We start from the raw sequence: 27,915 nt of genomic DNA, 5'->3' as shown, positions 1-27,915 counted from the left end.
GCATATCAGTGGGTGGGATTGACCCTCTTGCTGACTGGCTATGAGGGCTGGCCATGACTCTAGCAGATGAGCTGTTGTGCCAGGGTTGACCCCACAGGTCAGGAGTCACTTTAGCAGGGCTTTTGTGCCAGCCAAGTCCACCTTTCTGGTGTGTCATTAGTGGAGCTGGTTGGGTGGTACTCTGGTGTGGTCTGAAGTCAGCTACCATGTGTGTTCGTTCTGGAGCCTCTTGGGAGGGGCTCCAATGTAGGTGAAGGTCCGCCACTGATTTTGCCTGGCTTTGGACCATCAAGTAGGAGCTACAAAGTGATTTGTGGTTGGTAGTTGCTTGTGCTGTACTTGGCGGCACTTGGGAGAGGTTATTCTCTTAATTGAGCCAGGCTGCCATGAGTGTCCGGGTTGGGAAACTTTGCTGGGCACTATGATGTGAGCTGAGGCCAGCTGCCACTTGTGCTAGGTTTGTGGCGGCCTAGTTGAAGCTACGTTCAAAGCCAAAACTGGCCACTGCTTATTCCAGACTTAGGGCTACCTGATGGGTGTTACACTGCAAGTTGAGACTGGTTGCAGTTTGTGCTGGGCTTGGGGTAGCTAGCAAGAGGTACAGGCCACACCGTGGCAAGCCACTACTTATTTGGGGTTTGTGGACATTTGAGAGCTTTTCGGAAAGTCCACAGCATGAGCTGAGGCAGGGTGCTAATGTGGAGGAGCCACTGGGCCAGGTACATGTGTTAGGTGGGGCAAATGGTACTAGGCAGGTTAATGGGGAGCTCAGATTTGGTGCCCACATGCTTGAGTGGGCAAGGGCTCAACAAAGGAACAATGGCACCTGCCAGCACTTCTGTCCCCAGACAGAGCTGTCCTGACCCTGTCCCTCCAGTCCTCGCCCTGAAGCTACTCAATTTAGTTCCTCCCTGTTATGTCCCTGGTGCTTTGAGTTGCCTCTCCTGCTCTGGAGCCAAGAGCGAGTGAATTTATGAGCAGGTGAGTCTGCTCTTGGGCCTTTTAAGACCTGCAGTGCCTAAGCCCCCAGCACATCCCATCTCACTCAGACACAATCCCTGCTCGTTTTGACTGCAGATGTTATCGGCACTCCTCTTCCCAGCACTATAGCCCTGGGCTGGGGAGCCCAGTGTGAGGCTGGCACCCACTGCTCCTCAGGGGAGACACCTTCACAGCTGAAATATCCCTCACGATTCTTAATTGCCTCACAAGGGTGTGGGAATTGTCAATCCCTTGTCTCTGTCTCTCCTACTAGTCTCCGTGTGGCTTCTTCTTTATATCCTGTTATAGGACTTCTGTTCAGCTAGTGTTCAGGTGGTTCTCAATGATGGTCGTTGCATAATTTAGTTGTAATCCATATGTAGTCATGGGAGTAGCCGAACACAGTGTTTACCTCCTCTACCGTCTTGACCTAGAACTTTGATATACATGACATGAACTTTGATATACATGACAACTTGGGTCAATTTCAAAGGCATTTTGCAGAAAGAAGCCAGTCCCAAAAAGTTACATATTGCATGATTCTATTTATATGATATTCTCAAAAGGAGCAAACTAGAATGTCAGAAAATAAATCAATGGCTGTCTGGGGTTTGGGGGAAAAGGAAGATATAATTACAAAGAGATAGCATGAGGAAATTTGGAGGATGATGGAAAGGTATCCTGAATGTGGCAAAAATTACGTAAATCTGTACATGTGTTAAAATTCACAGATCTGTACATCTTCAAAAAAAGTTAATTTAATGTATATTATTTATAAAAGTTTATTTATAAAATTTTAAAGAAAACTTTACAGTAAACCTAACACTACATGGTAACTAGTTGGCTACGCAGATATTCTGAGAAGAGCATTCCAGACTCAGTGAACAGCTAAAACAAGTCTCTGAGGCTGGAATGTGCCTGCTATGTTCAAGAAATAGTGAGAAGGTGAATGTGGCTAAAGTGAAATGAGTAGAAGCAAGGTTAGAGATATAGTGGGGGACCAGATCATTTAAGGTATTTATGCCATTATAAGGACTTCAGCTTTTGAGTGAAATGGGGAGCCACTGGAGGGTTTTGAGCAGCAAAGTAATATTAACAGATGTAATGTTTTTAAAGGACCACTGATTTCTGTGTTGAAAATAAATTCGTGGCAGCAGGGAGAAGTAGGAGAGGGACGACATCCTAGGAAGCCATCTCAGTAATCCAGGTGAGAATGACGGTGTCACTTCAGAGTGGTTGTGACAGTTGTGGTGAGAAACAGCTGGAGTCTAGAAATATTCTGAAGGTAGACCCAAGAAAACTTTCTGATGGATTGGACTGAAAGAAAGATAGGCATCAAGATGATTCCAAGTTTTCTGGCCTCAGCAACCAAAGTAATGGAGTTGGCATCAACTGAAAAGAGGACACACAGCTTTGTTGGAACAGGTTGCAGGGAAACAATAGTAGTTCAATTCTGAATATGCAGAGTTTGAGATTTTTATTAGACTTCCAAGTGGAAATTTCACATTTAGCTGAAAAGACCAAGGTGCATCCAGTGGTCTTGGACATGTTGACACTGTGTGGTAACTTTGGGGAGAATGGAATTGTGGAGAGCTTTGGAGCGCAGTGAGGATCTCTACTATGGGAGGCTCATTCAGACTGGAACGTGTGGTCACTTGTGAGTTACATGTTCAGCTTCAATATTTTTGCCCTGGTGTTGATTCAGAGGTGCACTCATTTGACTTACTCCTCTAGACTTTCTCTGTTTCAGGATATAAGATTTTAAATGATGAAGAATTATTCTCTGAGGACAAATTCTTAAATAAATATGTCTTTTCTTGAAATAGTCACTGAGATTAGTTTTTTTCTCATTGCCTGTCTTTGCTGTAATTGGTAGAGTAAGGCTGGGTAACTCAGTGGATACAATGGCAAGTTACCATATTGAAGGGTTCTGACTGAGAGGAGAAGGTGGATGACTGCATATTTTATTAATATTCAAATGATTTTAAATTAAAACATGTCATGAGATTTTTTTTCCATCCACCTATCATTCTAAGGCAATTTTTTTTGAGGAGGAGGTACTGATATGAAACCATCACCTTCCAAATCAATTTAGTATTTTTCAAGGTACTTGAAAATCACTAATATCTCAAAAGATATTACTGATCATTATTACCTTAGTCCTACTATATAGTATCAGAAATAACAAGATATAAGTAATTCAATAGAATTTCATTTAATACGTACATTTAAAGTTCACCTCTTCCAAAACCAGCATTTTAATTACATTCAACTTGTATTCATTTTAAATATCAATAAACTCATCATTTACATACAATGCTAGATATTAGAAAACAGATGACATTTAAAACAAGTTTTATTTTTTGAAAGTCCTTAATATATACCTAGACAAATGTGTACATTACCAGAGAAACACAAGTTGCTCTAATAAGAAAGAACTGTAATACACATACAGTGGAACATAATTCATATAATCTCAATTTATTGGTATGTCTCAAAGTATAAAACAAATGAACAAATATTTAAAAATCCAATAATATAAATACAGGCAAAAATCACAGCTGACATTCTAAACTAATGCAACAAAATACAATGCTACTGCAGACAAGTAGAATCTTAAGATTTTACATTGACCTATGATTTTCACTTCTTTGTTCTCAAATACAGAAGCAGAGGACTTGGAATTTTCTTTTTGTCTTTAAATTGAATTAATTTTTTTGTTGTTATATAACAATCACCCAAATGTATTATGAGAAGTGCTATCAAACCTGTTCTATTTAGAGCTCAGTAACCAAGACACTTCTCTTTTTCACTGTACCTCTATTTCCCTATGAAAAGCCTCTTAGGAAACTTTATAGACAATGGTGGTAGAGTTCAAACCAAATAATTCTAAAATGGCAAAGAAATGGACATTTGGCACTAACATAGGTTTACAAAAAATTACCCCACCATTTATTAAACCATAAATGCAAAAAAAAGAGAAACCATATCCAAAAACCTAAGCAGGATAAAAAGTACTAGAAAACAAATAGAAGGCATTAGAAACTGTAATGTTTGTGGGCTTTAGTTTGGAAGATGTACAGAAACCATGTTACTACTAACTTTGAGCATTTTTTATAACTTGCATAACTTGTTTAAATTTTTAACTTGTCTAAATCAAGTTTCCCTAGACAAAACAAAGAGGTCACAATTACTATGCTCATATAAGAGATGTGTGAAGGTTGTAACATGGGAGAAAGAAAGCAGTATCATACACTTCAGGTTAAAAGAGGCAGAACCAGGAAGAAAACTAAGTACTGAATCTAATCTGATCACAGACAGGGAGAAACTCTGCCTTTCTTCAGATTTTACTGCATTTTATAATGGCAGAAAAAAAAATATTCCCCCTTTTTTTTCTTACCACATCTTAGGTTTAAAATGGTAGAATAAATCACCCTTAATCAGCATACACTATTTGAAAAGAAACATTCTTTAATTTGGTTGTTTGCTTCCGTTTGCTTGTTTGTTTTTTAATGATAAATCTTAAGCGTTGACTCTCTAAAATGGTGCTCAGATGTACTGATATGTTCAGGCCTTTCTTAAAAGTAACATATTTACTTTGCATTAAAAAAATCATCAATAAGAATTATAATTCAGTGTTTTAAACAAATGAAATGTTCAACTTCAAATTAAGTATATTTAAAATAAGTGCTGTTTTGTCAAATAATGAAACTACTATTTTATTCAATTATAAACATACCATTAACAAACATTACATAATCATTCCCTATAACTATAAAAATTGAAATTATCCTTTTCTCTTTTATATGACACTCTTTTAGCAACACTCTAAACCAGAAAAGCCCATTTGTAACACATACACCATCTAACTTTTTAGAATTCAGTGCATTCAGAGGTTACAAAAAGCCATGATGATGTTCTTCCATAGCTAAGAGTTCCAGGAAGGTTTTTTAAAAAAAGAAACAAAAAAGAAAAGATAAATAACCTGAAAGACATACTGAATGATCACAAAAGATATACTGAATGCCAGTGCCCAAAGTCAAAGTATGGCATAACCTGAGTGTCAGTCAATCAGTTGTGGTTTTTTCCCCCAATGGAAGGCGTTCCCATAACTGGAGCAATTGTTCCCCAACCTGAGGTTCTAGTTCCTAGAGAAATCAAAAGTCAGAATAAACATAAAAAGAACTGAATTGAAGTTTTTTAAATCATCAATAACTATTTTGTAATTTATAATCAATAAACTATTTTATAATCATCAATAACAACTACATAAAAAACTGTAAGAAAATCACCTTAAATTTCATTTTTCTACCAGAACATGCTCAAATCATATGGTATGCACTACTCCAATACTTTGCATTAAGATTTATGGACTTGTCTTCCAGACTTCAGGATTGCAGTTAACCTGCAAATATCGTAACTATCTGTTACAACTTAGAAGAACTTAGAAGAGATTTCCATGGAGTTCTTCTAAATTTTTTTGCATCTGGAAATAATGAATTTTATTTATAATGGTGATTTAGCAAAAGCACTCAGCTTGAACTTCAAAAGGTTTACTGTGAAACTTAGCATATTAGATGTTTTGGGGTTTTTTAAGGAACTATCTTAGCGACTATATAATATTCTTATCTTATGTATTATATTTATTTCAAAATCATTATTATACAATAAAAATTAAAATACTATTATACAACTGAAAAGAATGTCATTTATTGTCCTCTTGTACTATGAGGTGCATTTAAAAAGAATCCAAACAGTCTTCATATGGTGATCTGAAGTGAGTCACACTGGTTCAAATAAAGTTTTAGTTGTGTGACCTCAGGCAAGACTTATTTCTCTGAGTCTATTTTATCCTACATAAAATTGGGCTAATAAGTCATTATACACATTAAATTAAATTACCTCATTTAAGCAGCTAGGACAATAGTCCATATATATGTTAATTTCCATCAATCTAACTAGTTTAAAATGCATCATGAAAGCAAAGCAAAACACAACAGAAATAAAACAAGCCATAAAAATATTAAAAGGTTATTATTTATGTTACATAATTAAAGCCATAAAGAAAAAGGATATCATTATTCTTAGACTTTAATGAAATTACTTCAGAATTACACTCAAGTTTGATCATACCTTAGTTTACTAACGAGACAATAGGAGCCTCCATAAAGTGACTTAAGAAAAATTTTATATATGCAATGAGAGAAGCCAAATTTACAGAATGTTAAAAAAGCAATGAGCTCTGTCAGAGACATTTACAAGTAGGTTTTATTAGCTCTTTTACAAATCTGAACCACTATCTCTCAAGTGTATTTGGAAAATATAACATGTATTCTTATATTTGCTTCTCACACAAATCACTGAATAACAGCAAAAAAAAAAAAGAAAGAAAAATAATAGAAGAAAAATATTAATTGCCATTGTATACCTGCCCATCTCTGCTTATCTGGACTTTCTTGTTATCATTCCAAGGATTGAGTAAATGATGTGCAAACTGAAAGGGAAGACTTTCTTTTCGTATCCACTCCACCTTAAATACTCCTCCTAGTCCAGCTGAGCCCCAGTCCTGGCTCTTCTCCCTTCCTATCTCAGACGACATCCTTGAAAATCCCTGTGGGTAAAATGAGGGTGAAGGGTGAAAATGAGGATATTAAAAAGTTTGAATTCAATATATCTGAGAAAGCACTGTTTTGTCTTGTTTTTTTTTAATTTTATTTTAAGGTAAAAATATAATGAAAAATAATACATAACTAACAAAAACAAAAAGTAAATTACTTATTGTTTTTAATAAAAAAATATATTAGCGAATTTAAGAGAAAAGGTCAATTCCAACCCTCTAACATAATTTCAAATATGAACCGATATTTTCTAAATGATGTACCAATAGTTCTAAATCCACATTTATTCCATTATAAATTGGTACAATCTAACCTCTAAGTATTTACTTCCAAAAATTATGATATCAAAAAACAAATTCATTATTCTGTAAATTCAGATATACATTAAGTCAAGATAAATTAAAAAAACACACTCAGTTTCTTGATTGTCAATACTGACTTCCTCAGCCTATTTATTTTATTTTTTATTTTTTTAATTATATTAGTTTCCGGTGTATAAAACAATATAATGATTAGACATTTACACCCCTCACAAAGTGATAACCCCTCCAAGTCTACTACCCCTCTGACATTGTATATAGCTATTATAGTACCACTGACTATATTCCCTATGTTGTACTTTACATCCCATGAGTATAATACCGAGGGTGCCAAAAAAATGTATACACATGACTTGTATTCATTGTTTGTTATTGGTATATATTAAGTACTATAATTTTAATATTTTTCCTTTATTAAAATGTTTATACATTTTTTGGCACCCCGTGTGTGTGTGTGTGTGTGTGTGTGTGTGTACACACACATATATTTAATTATAGCTGACATTCAATATTATTCTACTTCAGCTTCAGGTGTACAGTGCAGTGGTCAGGCATCTAAATAATCTATGAAGGGATCCCCCTGGTAAGTCTAGTACCCATTTGGCATCCTACCTCATCTTTACAACATTATTGATCATATTCCCCATACCATATTTCACATACCCGTGACTATTTTGTGACTACCAATTTGTACTTTCTAATCCCTTCACTTCCCTCATCCTTCAAACCCCCCTCCCATCTAGCAACCACCAGTTTTTTTCTCTGTATCTCTGGGTCTTTTTCTGTTTTGTTTGCTCATTTATTCTGTTCTTTAGACGCCACATGTAAGTGAGATCTTATGGTATTTGTCTTTCTCAGTCTGACTTATTTCACTTAGCATAATATTCTCTAGGTCCATCCATGTTGTTGCAAATGGTAAGATTTCATTATTTTTTAGAGCAGAGTAATATTCCATTTTATAAATATACCACAATTTATTTATCCAATCATCTATTGCTCAGCCTATTTAAACAAACATTTTACCAATTGTCAAGCTTCTCATTACTTTCAATCTACCTGAGAAATGGTAAATCTAAAGCTGTCTTCAGAAAGAGAAATTGTTTATCTGGAGAGGCTCTAGTAAGATAAGGCCAAAACAATGGGATCCCTTTTTTCATTCCCTTGAAGTACAATATATTCCTCATTTTCAGACAAGCAAAAAGAATTCTTGCATTCTGATGCAATAAAAAGCCAGAGTTTTTTCTTTGTTTGTTTGTTTTTATTTTGTTTTTATCTCTTTGGTCTAACCTGCAGCCAGAACGACCCCATTTTATTGTTTCAGGATGGCTCACCTGGAAATGTCCAGATCCTTGAACAGAAAATACCAAGTAAACCATGCTGCTTTCCCAAAAAGCTCGATTTAGCTTCCTCTCATTACTAGGGGTTGTAGACCAGATACCCTTCTGTTGAGAAATTTCAAGGTTTCTCAAATTGCTACTCTTCATTATGAAGTATCGAACTGGCATGTTTGGTCTTGGTGAAGGAGATTTTGAGCCCTATAAAAGAATGCATAAATTCTTGAAAGGTAATTTGACCTTTCGAAATCAATAGGCTCCATTAAATAACATCTTTATAAACATATAAACTAAGATATTTTACCAAACATTCAACAAATACAAATTGCTCTATCATTCCTGAAAACCTACACAAGGCTCAATCAAAAAGAGGCTAAAGAGCTAACCCAAGCACTCAATTTCAAAGCATTCAAAATCCCTTATCAAGAAAGGATCCTGGATTACCAACTTTGATTTATACTCCAAATGTACTTTCAGAAAATATTTTAATAAACTTTTAAGTCTGAAACCAAAACAACAATGCTCTAGCTGACTGCCTGGATCCAGTTTCCAGGTGAGTGTAGGGAAAAAAAACAAACAGAAACTAGTGGTCTCACTGAACTGCAGAGACAGACCAAGGTAGCTAGAATTTGCATAGCATTGTATTAGATAGACGGGAAATGCATAGAATGAGCTCCTGGGAAACAGTAGAAGGGTCCTCACAAATTTTTGGCTAAGTACTGACCTGCACATGATGAGAATAAAGGACCTGAAGCCAGGAAAAGACCCAAAGGAAAGCAGTAGACCAAACAATTCCCAGAGCTCACACATGGTTGAGAATATTCCATGCTATCCCCAGCCAGAATGGAAAGAGTTTGTAATACATAGGGCATTAGCCCACAGAAAAATCACGCCTTAATATTGGAACTAAATTAGTCCCAGATAAAAACTGCTCCTGATCCACCCTAATACTGCTTACTAGTAAATCTTGAAAGGATTAAACAGATTGCAACTAACTTAACTGTATACAAGAAGAATGTCTAACACTAAAGGAATATAACAAAAATCTAGCAGCCAAACAAAATTGTAAGGAATGCAAAGAAATAGGAGACTATGACCTATCACCAGAAGAAAAAAATTCAATAGGAAGAGACTCAGAGATGATGCAATTAGGAGACAAGAATGTTAAAACAACTATTATAAATACAATTCACTATGTTTTAGAAGATAAAGGAATCATGAACCTGATGAGAGGATAAATAGAAGATATTTTGTTAAACCCAAAGGGTACTCCAGAGATGAAAATATAATATTTGAAATGAAAATACACTAGAAAGAATGCACAGTAGAGATTACAAATAAGAAAAATATTTTTTTATGTGAACTTAAAGATACAGCAATAGAGACTATCTCAAATGAAGCAAAGAGAAAACAACTGAAAAAAATGAAAAGTATCAGTGACCTGTGGAACAATGTCAATTGGTCTTAGATTTGTGTATCCAGAGTCCCAGAAAGGGGAAGAGGTGAAATATAAAAAAAAAGTGAAAAAATAATGTTCTTAAATTTTCCCAAATTGATAGAAACTATAAATACACAGATTGAAGAAGAAATATGAAGAAAACCAGCCCAAGTCATATCTAAATCAAACTACTGTAAACAAGTGACAAAAAGAAAATCTTAAAAACTAGAGGGAAAAAGGATACACTATATACAGAAAAACAAAGATAAGAATGGTAGTAAACGTCCCATCAGAAACTATGTAAAGCAAAAGACAATAGTGTGACATCTTTACAGTAATGAAAGAAAACCACTGTCAATCTAGAATTATATACACAATAAAAATACCTTGCAAAAATAAAAGTGAAAAAGACCTTCCAGACAAAAGATTAAAGAATTCCCTTCCAGCAGATCTGTACTAGAAGGAATGTCATATAAAGGTTTTCAGACAGAAGTATATGACCCAAGATAGAAATTCATGTAAAACAAAGAACAAAGAGCAAAGGAAATAGCTGAATATTGAGGAAATATAAAAGTCATTATTCTGACTTTTGGTACAAAATAATTGATAATTAGCTATGCAAGTAAAAATAATGCAGTATGGCATTTATAACATATGTAGGAATAAAATCTATGAAACCAATAACACAAAGGACTGAAGTGTAAAATAAAAGTACACTGTTGCAAGATTCTCAAGCTACACCCAAAGTGGCATAATACTGATCAGTAGAGAAAACTAAAAATGGCTTCACTAGTGAATTCTACCAAACATTTAAATTAGAAATACCAGTTCTACACATCTCTTCCAAAAAATTGAAGAGGAGGTACACTTTCCAACTAATCTTATGAGGCCAGCATTACCCTAATACCAAACCATAGAAAGATAACACAAGAGAATCACAGAAGATCTCTCATAAATAAAGATCTCTCATTTAACAAAATTTTTGACTGAACAAAATCAAATCCAGCAATATTTAAAAGTATAATACATCATGACCAAGTGAGGTATAAACATTAGAAAATCACTCAGTGACATCCACTATAAAAACAGACCAAAAAAGGAAATGTGTTATCATTTCAAGTAAAAAAAAAAAAAAAAAAAAAAGGATTGAACATAATTCAATGCTTATTCATAATAAAGCCTCTCAGCAATCTCAATACAAAAGGAAGAGTTCCACAGTTACATCATGCTAAACGGTAAAAGACTTAATTAAGGCTTTCTTTTCCTCTAAGGTCAAGGCAAATGTCTGCTCTCAACACTTTTATTAAACATTTTACTGGAGGTTCTAGCAAGAGAGATAAGGCAAGAAAAGATACAAACAGCATCCTTATTAGAAAGTCAAACTATCTTTATTAACAGATGGCATGATTATCCATGGAGAAAACTCTGAAAAATCTACAATAAAAGCTAACAGAATTAATAAATGAAGTAAGATCATGGGACATAGGATAAATATACAAAACTCAAATGTATTTTTATATGCTAACAATGAACAACTGAAAATTAAAAATTTAAAAACAGCATCAAAAATATAAACTACTTAGGGATAAATGTAACAAAAAATGTGTAATACCTAAACTCTGAAATTTACAAAACTGCTGAGAGAAATTAAAGAATTTCTAAATAAATACAGATATACACCATACTTATGGACGAAAGACTAAAAATTGTTAATTGTCAATTGTCTTCAAATTGATTTGATTCAATGCAATTTCACTCAAAAAACAAAAATGTTTTGTGTGGAAATTGACAAGCATTTTCTAAAGTTTATATAAAAACACAAAGGACCTAGGATAGCCAAAACAATTTTGAAAAAGAACAGATTTGGAGAAAAAAACAACTGATTTCAAGACTTACTATGAAGTTACTGCAAAGGTACTATAATCAAGTCACTATAGCAAAAAGAGAAATATCGATGAAACAGAATAGAGTCCAATAAATAGACCAGATATTTAGGGTCAATTAATTTTTGACAAAGGTACCAAGGTAATTCAGTGGAAAAAGGATAATCTTTTCAACAAGTGGTGCTGGAACAACTGTATAGGTCAGGGGTGTGCAAACTGTGGCCCGCGGGTAAACTGCGGCCCGCAATCCATTGTTAATTGGCCCGAAGCAAATTCCAAAAATATTATTTAGTTCACTTAAATAAACCAGGTGATGCAAAACGTACTTCACCTGGAGTGAGTGGTCCGGCCGTTTGTATATTTTACCGCATATGGCCCTTGGTGAAAAACGTTGAAAAAAGTTTGGACACCCCTGGTATAGGCAAATGCCAAAAAATGATCTCTGACATACCCATATTATAAATAAAAATTAAGTCGAAATAGATCATATACCAAAATGTGAAGAGATCCAACCATAAAATTTCTAAAAGAAAACGGAAAAATCTTTGTAATCTTGGATTAGACAAAGATTTCTTAAGGCACAAAAAACATGATCCATAATAGAAAAAAATAGATGAAAGCAAAATAGAGTAAATGAACTGCATCAAAATTAAAAACACTTGTTCTTCAAAAGACACTTAGGAAAATAAAAATGTAAGCACCGAGTATTAGAAAAAAATGTGCAAAATATACATAATTAAGGCTTGTATCCAGAATATTAAAAACTCTTACTTTTAAGTAAAAAAAGGACAACCAATAAATAACCCAAAAAAGTTGAACAAAAATGTGAACAGATACTTCACCAAAGAAGATGCAGGAATGGCAGATAAGAACATGAAAAGATGTTCAACATTATTAGCCAATGGGGAAAAGCAAATTAAAATTACAATGGGAGATCACTATATACCCATTAGAATGGCTAAAATTAAAAAGACTAATAATACTAAGCATTGTAAAGAATATGGAGCAAATGGAACTCTCATAGATTAAACTAATAATACACTCAAAAACACGCATGAATTTTAAAAATGAAATAAGCCAGTCACAAAAAGCTACATACACGATTCCATTTACAGAAAATTCCAGAAAAGGCAAAACTCGAGGGACAGAGAGTAGTTATTTCAGTGGTTGTCAGAAGCCGGGGGTGAGGGAGAATGGGAATGTTGCATATGTGACTATGGTATGGTTACATGATTATATACATTTGCCAAATTCACCAAATTGTACAGTTTAAATCGATTAATTTTGTTGTGTATAAATTATACCTTAAAAAAGGTATTTAAAAATAAAAAACCTAAAACCTAAGAATGCAAATCTGCAAAAACATTTCTTTTCCTCTTATTTAACAAGTGTTTCAACAGACATTTTCACAACAACACAACATGCAGCTAAAAAACCCTAATCAAATACTTACTCACGTACTAACAATACGGGGAAATAAATGTAAATATATTCTAAACATTTGAAATCGTTCACATTACAACTTTTTGAAAGATACATGTTCATAGTTCTCAATTCTCTATCAACATTTCCTATCTTCCTAACCTCATCTTGTCTTGTTTTATGATACAACCAATGAATTGAAGAAATCAATTAACAATTGAAAGAAACCACTGTTTTCAATTATGAATTTATAAACCAAAATTAACATAATCTTGTTATTTCATTTAACAGAAAAACAGTTCTAAGCATATAGAAGGAAATCATGATCTGTCTAGCTACATGCCATCAGTTAGTTTTAAAGCACCCCAAGATGGTAATAACTAGAAACATTTGGCATGCAGGAAAAACTAAAAAATTTACTCAAAGTGTCTCAAGTTTGGCAGCTTCAATATATATCTAGAACAGAGGGCACAACTAGTAACTGAAAAGAACTGATTTATACTTTTGTTTAAATATGTAATATTAGACAGATATGCCGCAAATCTGCTCTTTGCTACACAGACTTGTAGATACTGTACCTTCCCTGAGGATGGAGGAGAAGGACTCGCACAAGGACTTGGGTAACTACTGCTGTCTGTAGATTTCACAGAAGACTGATCTGATCGGTCATCAGTGCTGCGTTTCGGATGTAAAATCCCTCTGTCTTTGTACTTCTGAGGTGGGTGCAGTGCTGGAGATGGAGATTTCATCAATACTCTTGAGTAAGAAGGAGGAAGCAATCAGTCATACATAAATTCATAATACAAAGCAGATGCCATTTCAAACCAAAATTTCAATGACTTTATGATTGATAGAATATTATTTAAAAAGGGAATTTCATTCTTCTATTACATTTCAAAGTTAAAAAACAGTTGGATTATTAGGACAAAAACAATAGGTAAAAATTCATTTAAAACAATCTACAAAAATCTTTAACTTAATATTAACAGTTACTCAAGTACTATTTCCCTTACAAAATTCCTAACCTCTTTTATGATGGTTTAGGAGACATCTTTAACAATTATATTTTATATTGATATTTAACGTCCTTTAACATTGTAAGTTATTGAAATACATCTATGCTAATAACCATTACTAGAATATCACCTACTCCACTTCCCTTCCAGCTTCACAGAATGTCTTACAGCCAAGTAAAATAGATTTTAATAGCATTAAAACTTACAGATGGTAAAGTAGAAATACTGGACTAGAGTCAGGAGAGAAGATTTCTAGGACAGTACTAAATTTACAACTAACTAGGTGTGTGATACTGAGCAAGTCTCTTAATTTATCTGAGCTTAAAAAATATATGCCTTGGTCAAACAACCAGACTTTTTTTTTTTAATTGAGTACTTTCTAAAGGTGTGCAATGTAAAGTTCACAGCATCACCTATATTTTTGCAAAAACACTGCATCTAATCAAGTGCTGAGAGCTAACTATCAGTTTACATGAAATATTTAAGTGTATAGCAGTAAATAGTGCCAGGAAGAAACAGAGACAAATCCAGAACGTGGTACAGTAAGTACTCACTTAACATCATCAACAGGTTCTGCAACTTTAAGTGAGGCTATGTATAACGAAACCATAGGCTAATTATATAAGCAAGATTTAAGGTCCTATGGCATCCCATCAACATTATAAGGAAACCACTTTGAATGAAATGACATGAGGATATGTTGTACACCTCACAGTACCATTGACCTAGTTTATTCAAATAACTCAACAAAGGAATTGCACAAGACATTCAAGAAACATGATGCCCTAATACAATGCATGAACCTTCCCTGTATGCTAATTCAAATAAATCTGTCATTTGAGATTTCGGGAAATGAGCATTTTATTGGGATCGATAACTGGATTTTGATTATGTAAGAAAAATGCTTCTATTTTTAAGTGACACATATTTAAATAAGGAAGTGTAAAATGACACAATGGGTGGGATTTATCTTGAAATACGTAAACAAAAAAAAAAGGAAAAGAGAAAAAATATTTGTGTAGATATAGCAAGTAGATCTTGGTAACTACTGAATCTGGGATATGGAGTTCATTATAGTATATCATTTACTTTGCTGTATTTAACAATGTTTATAACAAGTAAATTTAAAAGAAAAAAGGATGTGCTGGAAAATTCATAAGCTTCCATAGAGTCTTGCAATTATAATTACTCTGCCTACAAGACAAGTCGAAATAGCTTATCCCCACAATAGCTTATCACTTCACTTTCAATTACGTATCTGAGATCAAGGATTATTTCTTTCACAAGTGAAATAAAATAACCTAAAGATATTAACAAAAAATATATAAGGAATGCATATCTGAATCATAACAACTTAATAAAAAGTGTAAAGAATAACTTTTCAGGATTTTTTCTCTCTCATGAATTGAAGTTCAATGAATTACTTAGTTACAACCTCTAACATTCCATGATTCTTATCCTAATTGACCTGAAAATTAGGTGACAGGACTTAATGAGAGTAAAAACTTATTAGAATAAAAATTATGTTTTCAATGGAACTAAATGTCTACTTTTGTAGTTTTCAAATAGATTTTTTACTCTGAGCTTTATTTTAGCTTTTTTCTCTCTCATATTTGGCTTCCCACAAAAATTTAACTCAGGTAGAAACAAAGTAGTCCCATAAACCTTTCCAACTAAATTTTCATTTAAGAGGAAGAGCTCTGATACAGAATTTATTTATATCTCATTTTTTTATAGAAAAGATGTTTGTCCTCTGCCATCACATTATTATTTAGAAAATGACAAGAAAAAACAAGAGTTTGATTTTAGAATGGGACATGGGCTACGTCTATTATTTCAATACCTTCTTAACTTATCTAATCTGTATCTTGCCATCCTAGAGTGAAAACTCTAACTATAAATACCTTACTCCAAAAAGTAACCCCACAAAGAGTATAACTTCTCTCTTCAAAAATAAATCTTCCTAAGAGTGCTCATTCAATTCCTCACCAAGATACGTCAACTCCAGGCATTATCTATTAATAATACCAAAGATCTGAGAGTATTAGGTTGCTGCAAAAGTAATTGCGGTTTTTGCAATTATTTTTAACTTATTAAACCGCAATACTTTTGCACCAACCTAATAGATGAAATTCTGTATCCTGCTGTTCAACAAATAAGAGAATGAAGAATGCTGGGCTGCAGCTCGTAAGTAAATGAAAATGGTTGATCCCAGTATCACAGGTACTAAAAAATGAATTTATAAAATAATCAGTTTCTAAAGTATAACTAATATTACGTTTTATAATTCTGATTTTCTTCTGTATTTCCAAATTTTATTAAATATGTTTTACTTTTATAAAGCAAAAAGGAAGCTTTTTTTAAAAAAGATGTTTGTATGTGTATGTGAATATAGGCACATATATATAAGTATATATATCCATTTATATATATACATATATATATGTATATGTGTATATATATATATATATATATACACACACACACACACACACACACAGTCTCTATGAATCTAACAAGTTTTTTATAGATGGGTCTAGGAATAACACTACCACATAACAATTTCTATGGAAATGTATTCGCACATTCTAAACATTCATTGTTAAAGTAAGCTTTGAGAACAATCTTTTCAAAAAGTGGGAAAAGTCCAAGTAAGAAAGGTGCTTGTTTTTACTGTTTTCCTTTCTCTCAGGAGCATCTACATTAGACAGAAAGGTTCAGGCACACACATTATGAGGTTTTCTTGGCAACTGGATGCATTATTCCTAAAATATAATATCCGAAGAACTTGGAAATCAGTATGTATTATTCACCTTTAACTGAAGTCTGAACTGATGACGACTTTATGCCTCACTGAAATATGCAAAATAAGATCAAAAGAAGGTACTAAAAACCCCATATGATTTTTGAAAAAACAGTAAGTATTACACATCTTTTATGTTTCTATTTTTAGTTTTTAACAGTGAAATCATATTCTTACTACAGAGACTTTCCACCAATATTGTGAAAACTAGTATCACAAGCAAAATGGCTTTGTCATCAATTCTAACAAGGTAAAAAATTTTTCTAAGGTATCCAAAGAAAGTTAAATGTGATTCTAATCAGTGTATTTACAAGAAATATTTCTGAATCACGGCCAATGATTCATTATAACCACTTTATATTATATTGTAATTTATATGTAATATATATATTAAATGCAATATATATATTACATTTTTGGACAAATAATTCAATATAACAGCTTTCTTATTAATAATCATGTAACAAATAAAAAAAACAATGACATCTAATTGCTAAATGCCAGAACAAATAAAAGAATTTGGCTATACTGTAACAAATTTTGTCAAGACGGTAGATTTGTTTACTTATTTATTGCACCTCCCCTCAATAAAATATACTCTCTGAAAGGAAGAGATCTTGTCTGTTTTGTATATTGCTATATCCCTCACACCAAAAACAGGCATTTAGTGTGACACTGAATGAATGAATGAATGAATAAATGATGAATGAATGATATTTCTGTAAGAATACCCGTCGGTGATACTGATGTCTAGGTAACAATCGTGGGGAGGTTGTTCTTTTAAATGGCCATGGCCAACGCTACTTCCTGTAGGGTACCCAGAAAAGATGCCACTTGATTTATATTGACTAAAATATATAATAAAAAAATGTTACTATCTTTTTAATAGACCCTAAATTTGTGAATTATGAAAATTAAACATTTTGAGTTTTTCCTGACAAAAATTTTCCTTATTAAATAACTCAGATACTAACCACTTGAAATCCTTCATATTATCTTAATACTTATAAAAATTGTTTTAAAAGTAAAAATCTCTTCCTATTTTATTGCAACCTTTTTATGTATTTACATTATAAGAAAGTAATTTCTAAATATTATAAAAGCATACGATTCAATGATAAATAACTCATTTTCCTGGATGGGAATATCTCCCATTTCAATAAAATGTTATAAATTTACCTTTCTGCAGTAGTGGGCTCATCAGGAAATTCAGTATCTGCAGAACTTTTCCTACTATTATTTGACCTCCAAGATGATGCCAAAGGAAGTTCTTCTGAAGACATAGGCCTTGGCCTTTGGCCAATCCCAGATGGTTGTTGTAAACCTGCAGACTGTTCTTCAGTGCTTAAAACAGCTATAATTGCTCTAATGGTAGCTTCATCAACCTGAGACCAAGGTTTAGATGGAGCCCTCATGCGGCGTAAAAATAAGCTGTGCCACTTCTGTCTGAGCTGCAGCAATAAACTGGCTGCCTGTAACAAAATAGTTTCCTCAGTACAAATATATATACGCAAAATGTATATCGCACTTGTAAGACACCTATTTGTTTATTATTTGTTTATTAAGGTCTGCAACTGCTTCCAAAGAACAAGTCTTACACTTCATATAATTTACTATTAATTTCATTACTTTTGTTACATGAGTGAAATAAAATTTCTTATTTACCATATTTGAGGCACTAGAGATACAAAATCAAATGAAACAGTTTAATGAGAGAGATAGTAAACAATGTGTGGCAGTGTGATTAATATGGAAAAACAACAGCAACAACAGCAGGGTAAATTAAAAAATATATATTTGGTTCCATTCATCTTTTATTTTAGTGCTTGTAGAACCATCCACACCTTTTATTTCAGTGCTTGTAGAAGGCAGCTGGATTCATAGGTCCAGAGAAAGGCCTAAGCTAGATACATATAGATAGACTTGGGAGTCATCAATGCATAAATGGTTACTAAATCTACATGTAGATGTGCAGTCACTAGAAATTGTGCAGAGACAGTGAGAAGAGCAAAGTAAAGAAAGCCTGGAATACTGGCAAACATCTAACATTTACAGCATAAACACATATAGAAGAGTCAGTGAAAGAACCTAAGAAGCAATGACCTCTCCAGAAAGTAGAAGAATCAGGAAAGATTAATGTCACAGTAACTGGTGACAAAGAAGTTGGAGCAGGGGTGAGGAGGAAAAATGGTGAAGCAAAGAATTACAAAAAGAAGGGTATGGACAACAGTTCCAAACACAAGAGAAAGGCCAAATTTGTCAAGAGCAGCAGGCTGGTTTGACAGCATGGAGGAAAATGTTGGCCTTAGCAAGTACAATTTCAGAGAAGTGAAAGGATGGTGGAACTGAAAGTGAAATTATAGTAGGTTGAAGTGATTAATGAATGAATGGTAAAAAAGTAAATCTAGCCAGTGTTGACTATTCACAGCTTAGCTGCCAAAAAATAAAATAAAAAGGGATATAAAATGATCTTTAAAAGTAGAAATGGAATTAAAGGAAGACTTTGTCAAGAAAATTTTTAATTTGAAATAAAACATTCCCAATTCAGAGATATATGAAAAGAGAAAACAGATTGAACTCACATCTTTCTATTGGAAACAGTTATACAAAATAAAGAGTTCTTGTGTACCTAATACTCAATATTTTCTTACATACACACAAATACTCAAATATTACCATGCTTAAATACAGGCCCGCACCTAGGTTTTTCAAATCCTCTATTGAAATAAACCCCAATACAGCAGAAAGTGTATTAGGGACATATGAAAACTGAAAAACAAGCTCTATTATCTAATAGTAAGAGCTCAATGTTAAAAATATAATTTTTACCATATTGTATATCAACTCATACCAACTGGATGAAAGACATTTATCACATATTATAAAGCAACTTACCTCAGGCTCTAGTTTGAAATTGAGCCACTCATCAAGTTTCAAAGTTGCCAAATTAGCAGTAGTTCTATCTTCCATTTCACTATCACTACTGTCATTAGGAATGCCATCTGCTGTTCAAACAAATATTGAAAGAAAAAAAATTGCACTTTTACCATCTTATATCATAGCAAAAAAAGTAAGTAAATACAGATACTTCATATTCACACAAATCCCCGATGTACTAACAACTTGTGTGGGAGTTCTCCAAACACAACAGATGACAAATTAAATCTCAGTAATCAAAAGGAGGGGGGCAAAAAAAACATTGTAAAGACTACAATCTCTAATCACAATGCATCCTAATAAAACAAAAAGGACAAGAAATTAAAAATCAAAACACAATCTTTGAATAATAACTAGAGGCAGAAAAAAACTAAGAAAATAATTAAAAAAATAAAAACACTAAAAATAGTACAGCAAAAAATTGATACATTAAATAAGACAAAATGGTATTAACAGTTAAAACTATAATCCAATTCCTTGAAAAGACTAATAGGCAACTCTCTGGTAAATTTAATAAAGGGCCAAGAAAGCACAAATCTATCTACAAAATCAGAACTAAAAACAAGATTATAAAAATTAATACAAAATGTTTTAAGCTAAAAACATATAGTATGCATAATTATAGAATAATAAATTTGAAACCTTCAAAGAAATTTATTTGTTCCTATAAAACAAACTGAAAGAACAAGTAATTACTAAAACTGAAAGAACAAGAACTAGAAAAACTCAGACTATTTAAGAAATTAAAGACGTCCTTAAAGAACAATAAAGAATTCCGGAACACCAAGTCTTTCAAACTTTCAAGGAATCAAATAACAACCAACTCCACTGAGACAAATCTGAACCTAACTCTAAAACCTCATAAAACGTAAAACCCTAAATGTGCACATGCATACACTACACATATAGGTCAGCCTCAATAATGAACATGAAGTCAACAATTTTAAATAAAATATTAGCATAATATACAGCATTGCAATAAATTCTCCTTAGTCCAAGGAAGGTTTATTCTTGGAACAAAATGACAGTTCCGTAAGAAAACATATCCACCATGCCAATAGGCTAAACAAATTCTGATTATATAAACAAATGCTCAAAAGCTATTTAAAAAATTCAGCTATTTTAAAAATTCAACATATTTTTTTTCCCCTTCTTCCGCCCCCTTGCCCCCCCACTCCGGTTCTATCCCTGGCTGAGGCAGTCAGGTCGGTCGGCAGCCAGGCCAGCCGCCTTAGGCATGCCGGCCTTAGGCATGAGGAGCAGCACAGCACTCCAACCGCCTGAGCCATTGGGCCGGCCCCCCCATATATTTTTAAAACATTAAAAGCAGTACAATTCTTCCTTGATTTAATAAAGTTCTTTTATTAAAACAAAAATTAACATTATAATCAATGGTTTTTCTATCATATTTACACATTCACTTTAGGACATCCATTCTCGTGTCTTTAATATTATCTACAAACTGATGATTTCCAAATTTGTATTGTTAGCCCAGGCTTCCTCCCTGAGCTCCAGATATGTAAATCCAACTGCCTCCAGAAAAAAAAAAAGTCTTACTGTCTGATGACTTAGCTGTCTCAAATTTAACATGCCTAAACCAACTCTTGACTTTTGTCCTACACAACCTGCTCCTCCCAGTTTTCTCAATCTCAAATAAGTGTCATCCATTAATCAGCAGGCTACCACAGCCAAAACCTGAGAGTTAATGACTTCTCCCTTTCACTCATCGCTCACGTTCCATACAGCAGTTACTAGCACTACCTCCAAAATAAATGTGAGTCTACTTCTCTTCACATCAGCTGCCACCACTATAGTTCTGAGCCATCATTATTTGTCATAAGACCACCGCAAAACCTCCTACCTGCCTCCTCCCTTCCATTTTTACTCCTTCTCACAGTAATGCATTTCACAGCCAACATGACCTTTTTGAACATAAATCACATCATGTCACTCCCTTACTTAAAACCATTCAGTGTTTTCCCTTTGATTTACCCTGACTTACAAGTCCATGCCTTTCTTTCAACTTTATTCCACCCCACTCTCTCCTTGATCATTGTGCTTACAATCACACAACCTTTCTGTCAGTTCCTAGGTCATTTCCTGGCGCAGAATCTTGGCTCTGGACATCTTCGTCTACCTAGAGCTTATTTATGTATCTTCATATGGCTGGCTTCTTCTCACACCATAGGTCTCAGCTTAAATCACATCTCCCCAGAGAAACTTGTCTAGGGTCCCTTTCTGAAGTAGGTCACCGCTAAGGCAGCCTTCTTCATTTCCTTCATAGTACCATGTAGATAGCTTACGTTTTGCCATCTGTCTATCTCCCAACTACGACGTAAACTCCTAAGGACTGAAACGCCTTGTCTATCCTGTTTCCTGTTACATCCTCCATGCCTAACACAATACCTGACATATAGTAGTTGCACAGCAAATATTTGCTGAGTCACTGAATAACAAAAAATTGGAAACAATCAAGATGTCCAACTGTAAAGAAACATTTTAAATGCATTATGCCACTTTAATGTGATAGAATATTTTGCAGCCATTAATAAATAATATTAAAAATGTTTTAATGGTCTGTAAAATGAAAATAGAAGAATATAAAATAACAGTATGGGTAAAATAATTTAAAATATGTAGTACACATATAAAAAATATAATATTAAAAAATGTCTGCATAAGGCTAATAAGATTATGGATGACTATTATTATTTCCTGTAAACAATTACCTTTGTTTATGTTAAACCATCATTTAAATTCAGTGGAAGAGAAATACAAAACTTTCTATCAGCAAGATTAATCAAAAATGCACAAATCAATGTCAAGTTACCTTAGAAATTAATTTCAAGAACAGTGGTATGCTTTAGTATTTTTTAATTAGCCTCACTATATCAAAAGGGAGCTACTACTACATAAATTTTTGTAATTTCAAAATTTGTTTGGTTTAGAAAAAGAAAAATTTCATTTCAAATAGATTTTTATTACCTTCATAATACATTTACCTCGAAAGGATGAAGGTTCCTGAAGAGCATTACTTGCCAATCTAGCTGGTCCACAGAATACCAATACAGTGACAGGTGTCACTGCCGAACAACATCTGATGTTAGCTATTCTATGGGCTCTGGTCATTTCATCATAAATAAGCCAATCTGTAGGCAGTGCCTGAATTGCTGCAGCTTGACCATTGGCTGGAGGAATCTATTAAGAAATAAATCAAAAAATTGTTAACTGTATTTATCACCTAATTTACTGACAATACTTTTAAAATGTAAAATGTCCCTCAAAGAAATACATAATGTATACCCAAGCAAAAATTAAAGCAAGTCATTGCTCATGTAGTTTGTACAAAGTCCTCATTACTTAACACATTATCTCTTCCAAGTCTAAGATTCAATCAAAATGTTGTTCCAATACTGAATTATACATCTATAACTGATTAATTTCTTAAAGCAGGTCAGTAGTTGGAGCATTTTTCATTGATCTTCAACAATCTAAAATAGATTAGTTTCACCTCAAGGTCTAAGAGCATTAAAAATGTATTTTACCTTTTTATATTGAGGTTGACTGAGAACTGAAGTGGGATGAAACCGTACTTTTTTCTCCTTTGGCCCTGTCAATACTACATTCTCTCTGTCCACATGGACTAAATTAGGATACATGCCAGCCACCAGTGCAGCTTTAACGACAGCCCAGTTCTCGGAATTTGTGTTAACATCTCGAATGTCACCACCACCTCGTGCTCTAACAAAACCTAGAAAGAGGAAAAAAAAACCACACCAACTTTTTCTATTGTTCAAAATATACTTTTGTGTGTTTTTTACACATAATTGTATAATTCATGTAAGTTTAATGATAATCAAATTTCACAATAATTAATAAAATCTCTTTTGGAAAGTTTAAAATATAGAATGTTCTAAGAAAGTTTAGGTTTGTTCAGGTTAAAGAAAGTAGAGGATTCATTGGGGACTTAAGGACTTTTTAAAAATACACATTCTTGTAATAAAGTTCTTCATAAGCTGCTATCTGAAACACACTAAAATCATAGCTGAAAACCTAAACCATTCCTTTGACAAGTATTAATGACATTTTGGTTATGCTAGACAATAATTCTGAAGGTGAAGTCAAGTAAATATAGAGTATTCATGCTTAAATATCAAAAGTCCCTATAGCTGAGACAACTCTAAACCCTCTGGTTCATTTCTTATATTACTTTGGCACTTCAGCTAATCCGTGAATCCAGGCTCTGGTAATTTTCTTCTAGCTATTTCTTCAATATATTATGCTACCCAAAAAGAAATTTAAAGAAGCATTTTAAAATAAAATAGCAATACTGGCATTCTCTTTAAAAAAAAAAAATTCAAAGTGCCTTAAAATGATTACTTGTTTCATGTTCCAAACATATGAAGACCAGCATTCATATCAACGTACTAAAATTTTAAAAATTTTTATTTCATAGAGCTAAATAATTGTTTATTAATAGTGATAAAATAGAACTATAATATCTAAATTGATCTTTACCAACAAATACATTATGAATTGCTCATTGCCAACAGTATCAAAAGGTATTCATTTCTCTACTACAGCTTCTGCAATATCATTTTTTTAATCAACAAACAAAAGTTGAGGTCACACAGAAGTCTCCAGAGCAGTTCATGAATTTAAAGTATACAACAATGTGATAATGTCATAAAAATAATATACGATGGCATCAGTTAACACAACAAATACTATGAGATATGGGCAGGGTACTCTCAGTGGTTTAAAAATGTTCTTTGGGGGAAAACTTTACCTGATGCTCTAAGTTGACCAAGCAACTGAGTTCTCATGCCTATGATTATTTCCATGGTAGCTTGTGAAAGAAAATTCTTTTCACAAAAGGCTCGCTCCCACCCATCACTTCGTGCTTTCTGCCATGCCTATAAAAATATAATTATATAACAAGATAAACTTACCACTCATTTCTTAGGCAGCAAAGTAACTGAAAAGCACTACATTAACTACTTGAGGTGAATTCTCCTCCTTCTAATTATTTTATAAAACCTAAGACTTTATAAAAAAAAAAACCTTATAGATACAGAGAACAGATTGGGGGTTGCCAGCAGTGGGGAGGAGGGGTCAAAAGGCACAAACTTCCAGTTATAAAATGAGTTTAAGTCCTAGAGATGTAAGGTAGAGTTTGATGGTGACTACAGTTTATAACACTGTATCGTATATTTATAAGTTGCTAAGAGAGTAAATCTTTTTTTCTAAATAAAATTTTTTATTGAGCTATAACTGATATATAACATTATATTAGTTTCAGGTGTACAACACAGCAATTCAATACTTGTATATATTGTGACACGATCTCCACCATAAGTCTAGTTAACAGACTAGAGAGTCAATCTTAAAAGTTCTCATCATAAGAGGAAAAAGATTGCAACTATGTGTGTTGAGTGTTAACTAGACTTACTGTGGCAATCATTCTGCATACATACAAATATTGTATCACTATGTTGTACACATGAAATTTATATGTCAATTATATCTCAATTTTAAAAAAATAATTTAAAAATTAAACATAAAAAATAAAATCTAAGACTTTATGATTAAATAAAATTTATCATTAGTTAACTTATACTTATATGCTATGAAAGCCACTGAGTTTATAAAATCCCAATGAGAACTAAGTTATCAGGTAACCTGAATGGCCAGCTATGCAAAAATATTTACCTTTCAGATACATCTGCATGGAGGTTTTTCAACTAAGCCATGAAAACACCATTTATATCTAAGAATCCTGCCACTCCCTTTCTCCAAAAATAGCCTCTATATCAACCTCTTAATCTGAGAATGGAAAGAGGGATTTCTATAAACCATCAGTGTGCAGTATAAGTATATAAAAGTTCCTCTTTGAAAATGAGTTATCTTGCTTTGAAAGACCAAAACAGTAATTTATTCTCTGCTTTTAAAGGAGCTGGGGAAAAAGCAAAGAATAGACAGGAATTCTCCAAATCTCCCTCTAATTATTATCACTCAACTGATCTATTATAATACATGGTATAATAGACACAACTAATTGCAATGTGCCATCCCTTGTTCAATAATGCTCACAAAGAGCTTGCAATTATTTTTTAAAATTGTATGTATTGTAAAAACTTTGTATGCCTGGAAAACAGTACTTTACACATAAACAAAATGAAAATTATTTAAAATGTACAGGCAGAGCCTACATTCAATAGAAGTTAAGGATAAACAACATGTCTACCTTTTCAAAAAATAATATATTCTTCCCCACATATCTGAATTTCTAAATTATGTGTCATTTCCCTTACTCGCAGTCACACTTTCCTTCTTTTCGTTCCCATTTAGCACTTTCCTCAATTTCTCACTTCTATTAATAGGTTTTAAGTGATTTTTGGATTTTTGCTTTATAAAAGTAAGTTCTTAGTATAGTGTCTTGAGCACATAAGAAAAAGATGTACTCCAAAAAAATCAATAAATAAATATTAAATTCAAGATAATTTTCTTCCAAGCTTTGTTTTATATACTATGAATAACATACAATGTTTGTTAACTAAAATTTTAGAACATTCCTTGCTCAAGCTATGATTGTAAGATAAGGAACTTGGATATTAAAAATAAATACAAGTATAAAAAAAAATAAATATATACATTCATATATACAATACATGTATTCCTACAAGGAGAAAAATGAAAGAAAAAATATGTGACAATTATTAACAGTAGGAAGATTATTTTTTTCTGGGCTATTAAAAAAATGAGACTTTATAAAGAAACAAAATTAATGGAATCATATCTATTTTTTTAATTTGTTACACTTGTCCCAGAAATGTTTAACCAGCAACATTTTCAGAAATAAAATGACAATTAATAGTACCTGGAAGGCTCTGAGAAGTGCCATATGATCACTGAAAGTTCCTGCAGTGAAACGTTTCCTACAAAGCATAGCTGCACGTTTTTGAGAGGCCTGCGTTGGCAGGACAAATGGATCTCGATAGGCTAGTGTGCAGGCAATTGTAAGAATGGGGTCCAAACACTTTAAAACAACAGCACACAGGACCATTTTACCAAGATGTGGTTCTACTGGCAAATCAGCCAAATGATATCCCAATTCAGTGAGATCTTCCCATATATCCATTGCATCTATTGTCTAAATAAAAGGATAAAAAAAAAAATTTTGACATGACCAAAAACTATGTTTAATCAAACCACATACTTTAAAAATCTGTAAGAAAGAAATAAGAATGTAAATTTTCTTTTGCTATCACATCTCATTAAAAAATATATTTTGCTTCAAATACATAAAAAAGAACTATATCTATTACTTTACTATAACTATCAGAACAGTATTATTCAAAGTACATGATTATGTAAGATAATTTTTTAAAGTACAAAATTAGTTAAAATGTATTCTCATTTGGTTTAAATTTCAAGTAAAACAGTCTTATACATAAAATTCCTAAGACACCAACCTTTAGCATTTGTACAGCATTTCTTACAATTAAAGCTGGTGGAGGTTCAGGAGCTTTCATAAGGAAATCAGCAATAGGACAATTAACTGGGGCTAACAGCTTGGTATGTAAACAAAGTTCCTGTAAATAAGAATAGCAAATAATTTTGAAATATTGAAATTTAGGTAGTTCTATTTTTAATTTTTTGAGGAATCTCCGTACTGTTTTCCATTGGTAGTTACAAAATAGTCGGGGATGTAAAGTACAGCATAGGAAACTAATGTAAAATAACACTGAATGTCAACTGAAATCGAAAAATAAAAAATAATACAGTAAAATAAAACATTGAAATTTAGAATAAATTTTTATTTTTCAAGAAATCATGGGAGCTATAGTTCCCAAACAAAGACCAAGAGTCTGACTAAAATGAACAGTAGAGGAAACAATGTCCTTCTGTGAAAGATGGGCTCATACTTTGACCGAGGTGCCAGAACTTTTATAAACACCTTCCATCAACTCATAGCAAGATTATCATTGCCATCATTAGCAATGTCTCCTCACAAAGTTCTTATATATGACAATAAGAGTTACTAGCCAAAAAATCTTTTTTTCGTTCTATTACATTCTGTGATTTTTTATCCATTCAACAAATATTTAAGTGCTTATTAGGTGCTAGGCACTATGCAGCAAGTTGGAGGGGGAAAAAAAA

At 32.9% G+C, this 27,915-nt stretch overlaps 1 protein-coding gene across 2 annotated transcripts in view; it reads right to left on the bottom strand.

The window, feature by feature from the left end:
• Nucleotides 1–3,336: 3,336 nt before the first annotated feature.
• The window catches only part of YTHDC2 (YTH N6-methyladenosine RNA binding protein C2), a 62,396-nt gene continuing 37,817 nt past the window's right edge, over nt 3,337–27,915 (bottom strand). The window contains exons 19-29 of one of the 2 annotated variants that reach the window (XM_033111017.1): nt 27,228–27,347; nt 26,633–26,905; nt 24,542–24,668; nt 23,298–23,503; nt 22,755–22,950; nt 19,711–19,820; nt 17,995–18,287; nt 13,575–13,752; nt 8,251–8,454; nt 6,410–6,592; nt 3,337–5,129 (exon numbers count right to left, since the gene is read on the bottom strand). In XM_033111017.1, the coding sequence (XP_032966908.1) occupies nt 5,049–5,129; nt 6,410–6,592; nt 8,251–8,454; nt 13,575–13,752; nt 17,995–18,287; nt 19,711–19,820; nt 22,755–22,950; nt 23,298–23,503; nt 24,542–24,668; nt 26,633–26,905; nt 27,228–27,347 (1,971 nt within the window). In that variant the 3' untranslated portion in view covers nt 3,337–5,048. The remainder of the gene's footprint in view (nt 5,130–6,409; nt 6,593–8,250; nt 8,455–13,574; nt 13,753–17,994; nt 18,288–19,710; nt 19,821–22,754; nt 22,951–23,297; nt 23,504–24,541; nt 24,669–26,632; nt 26,906–27,227; nt 27,348–27,915) is intronic. The other variant, XM_033111018.1, reaches the window with a different exon arrangement.

This window comes from Rhinolophus ferrumequinum, chromosome 7 (genome assembly GCF_004115265.2).
Source record: "Rhinolophus ferrumequinum isolate MPI-CBG mRhiFer1 chromosome 7, mRhiFer1_v1.p, whole genome shotgun sequence".
In the NCBI taxonomy this organism is placed as follows: domain Eukaryota; kingdom Metazoa; phylum Chordata; class Mammalia; order Chiroptera; family Rhinolophidae; genus Rhinolophus; species Rhinolophus ferrumequinum.
The sequence above is the reverse complement of the archived record's forward strand: the minus strand, read 5'-3'. Positions and strand labels throughout refer to the sequence as shown.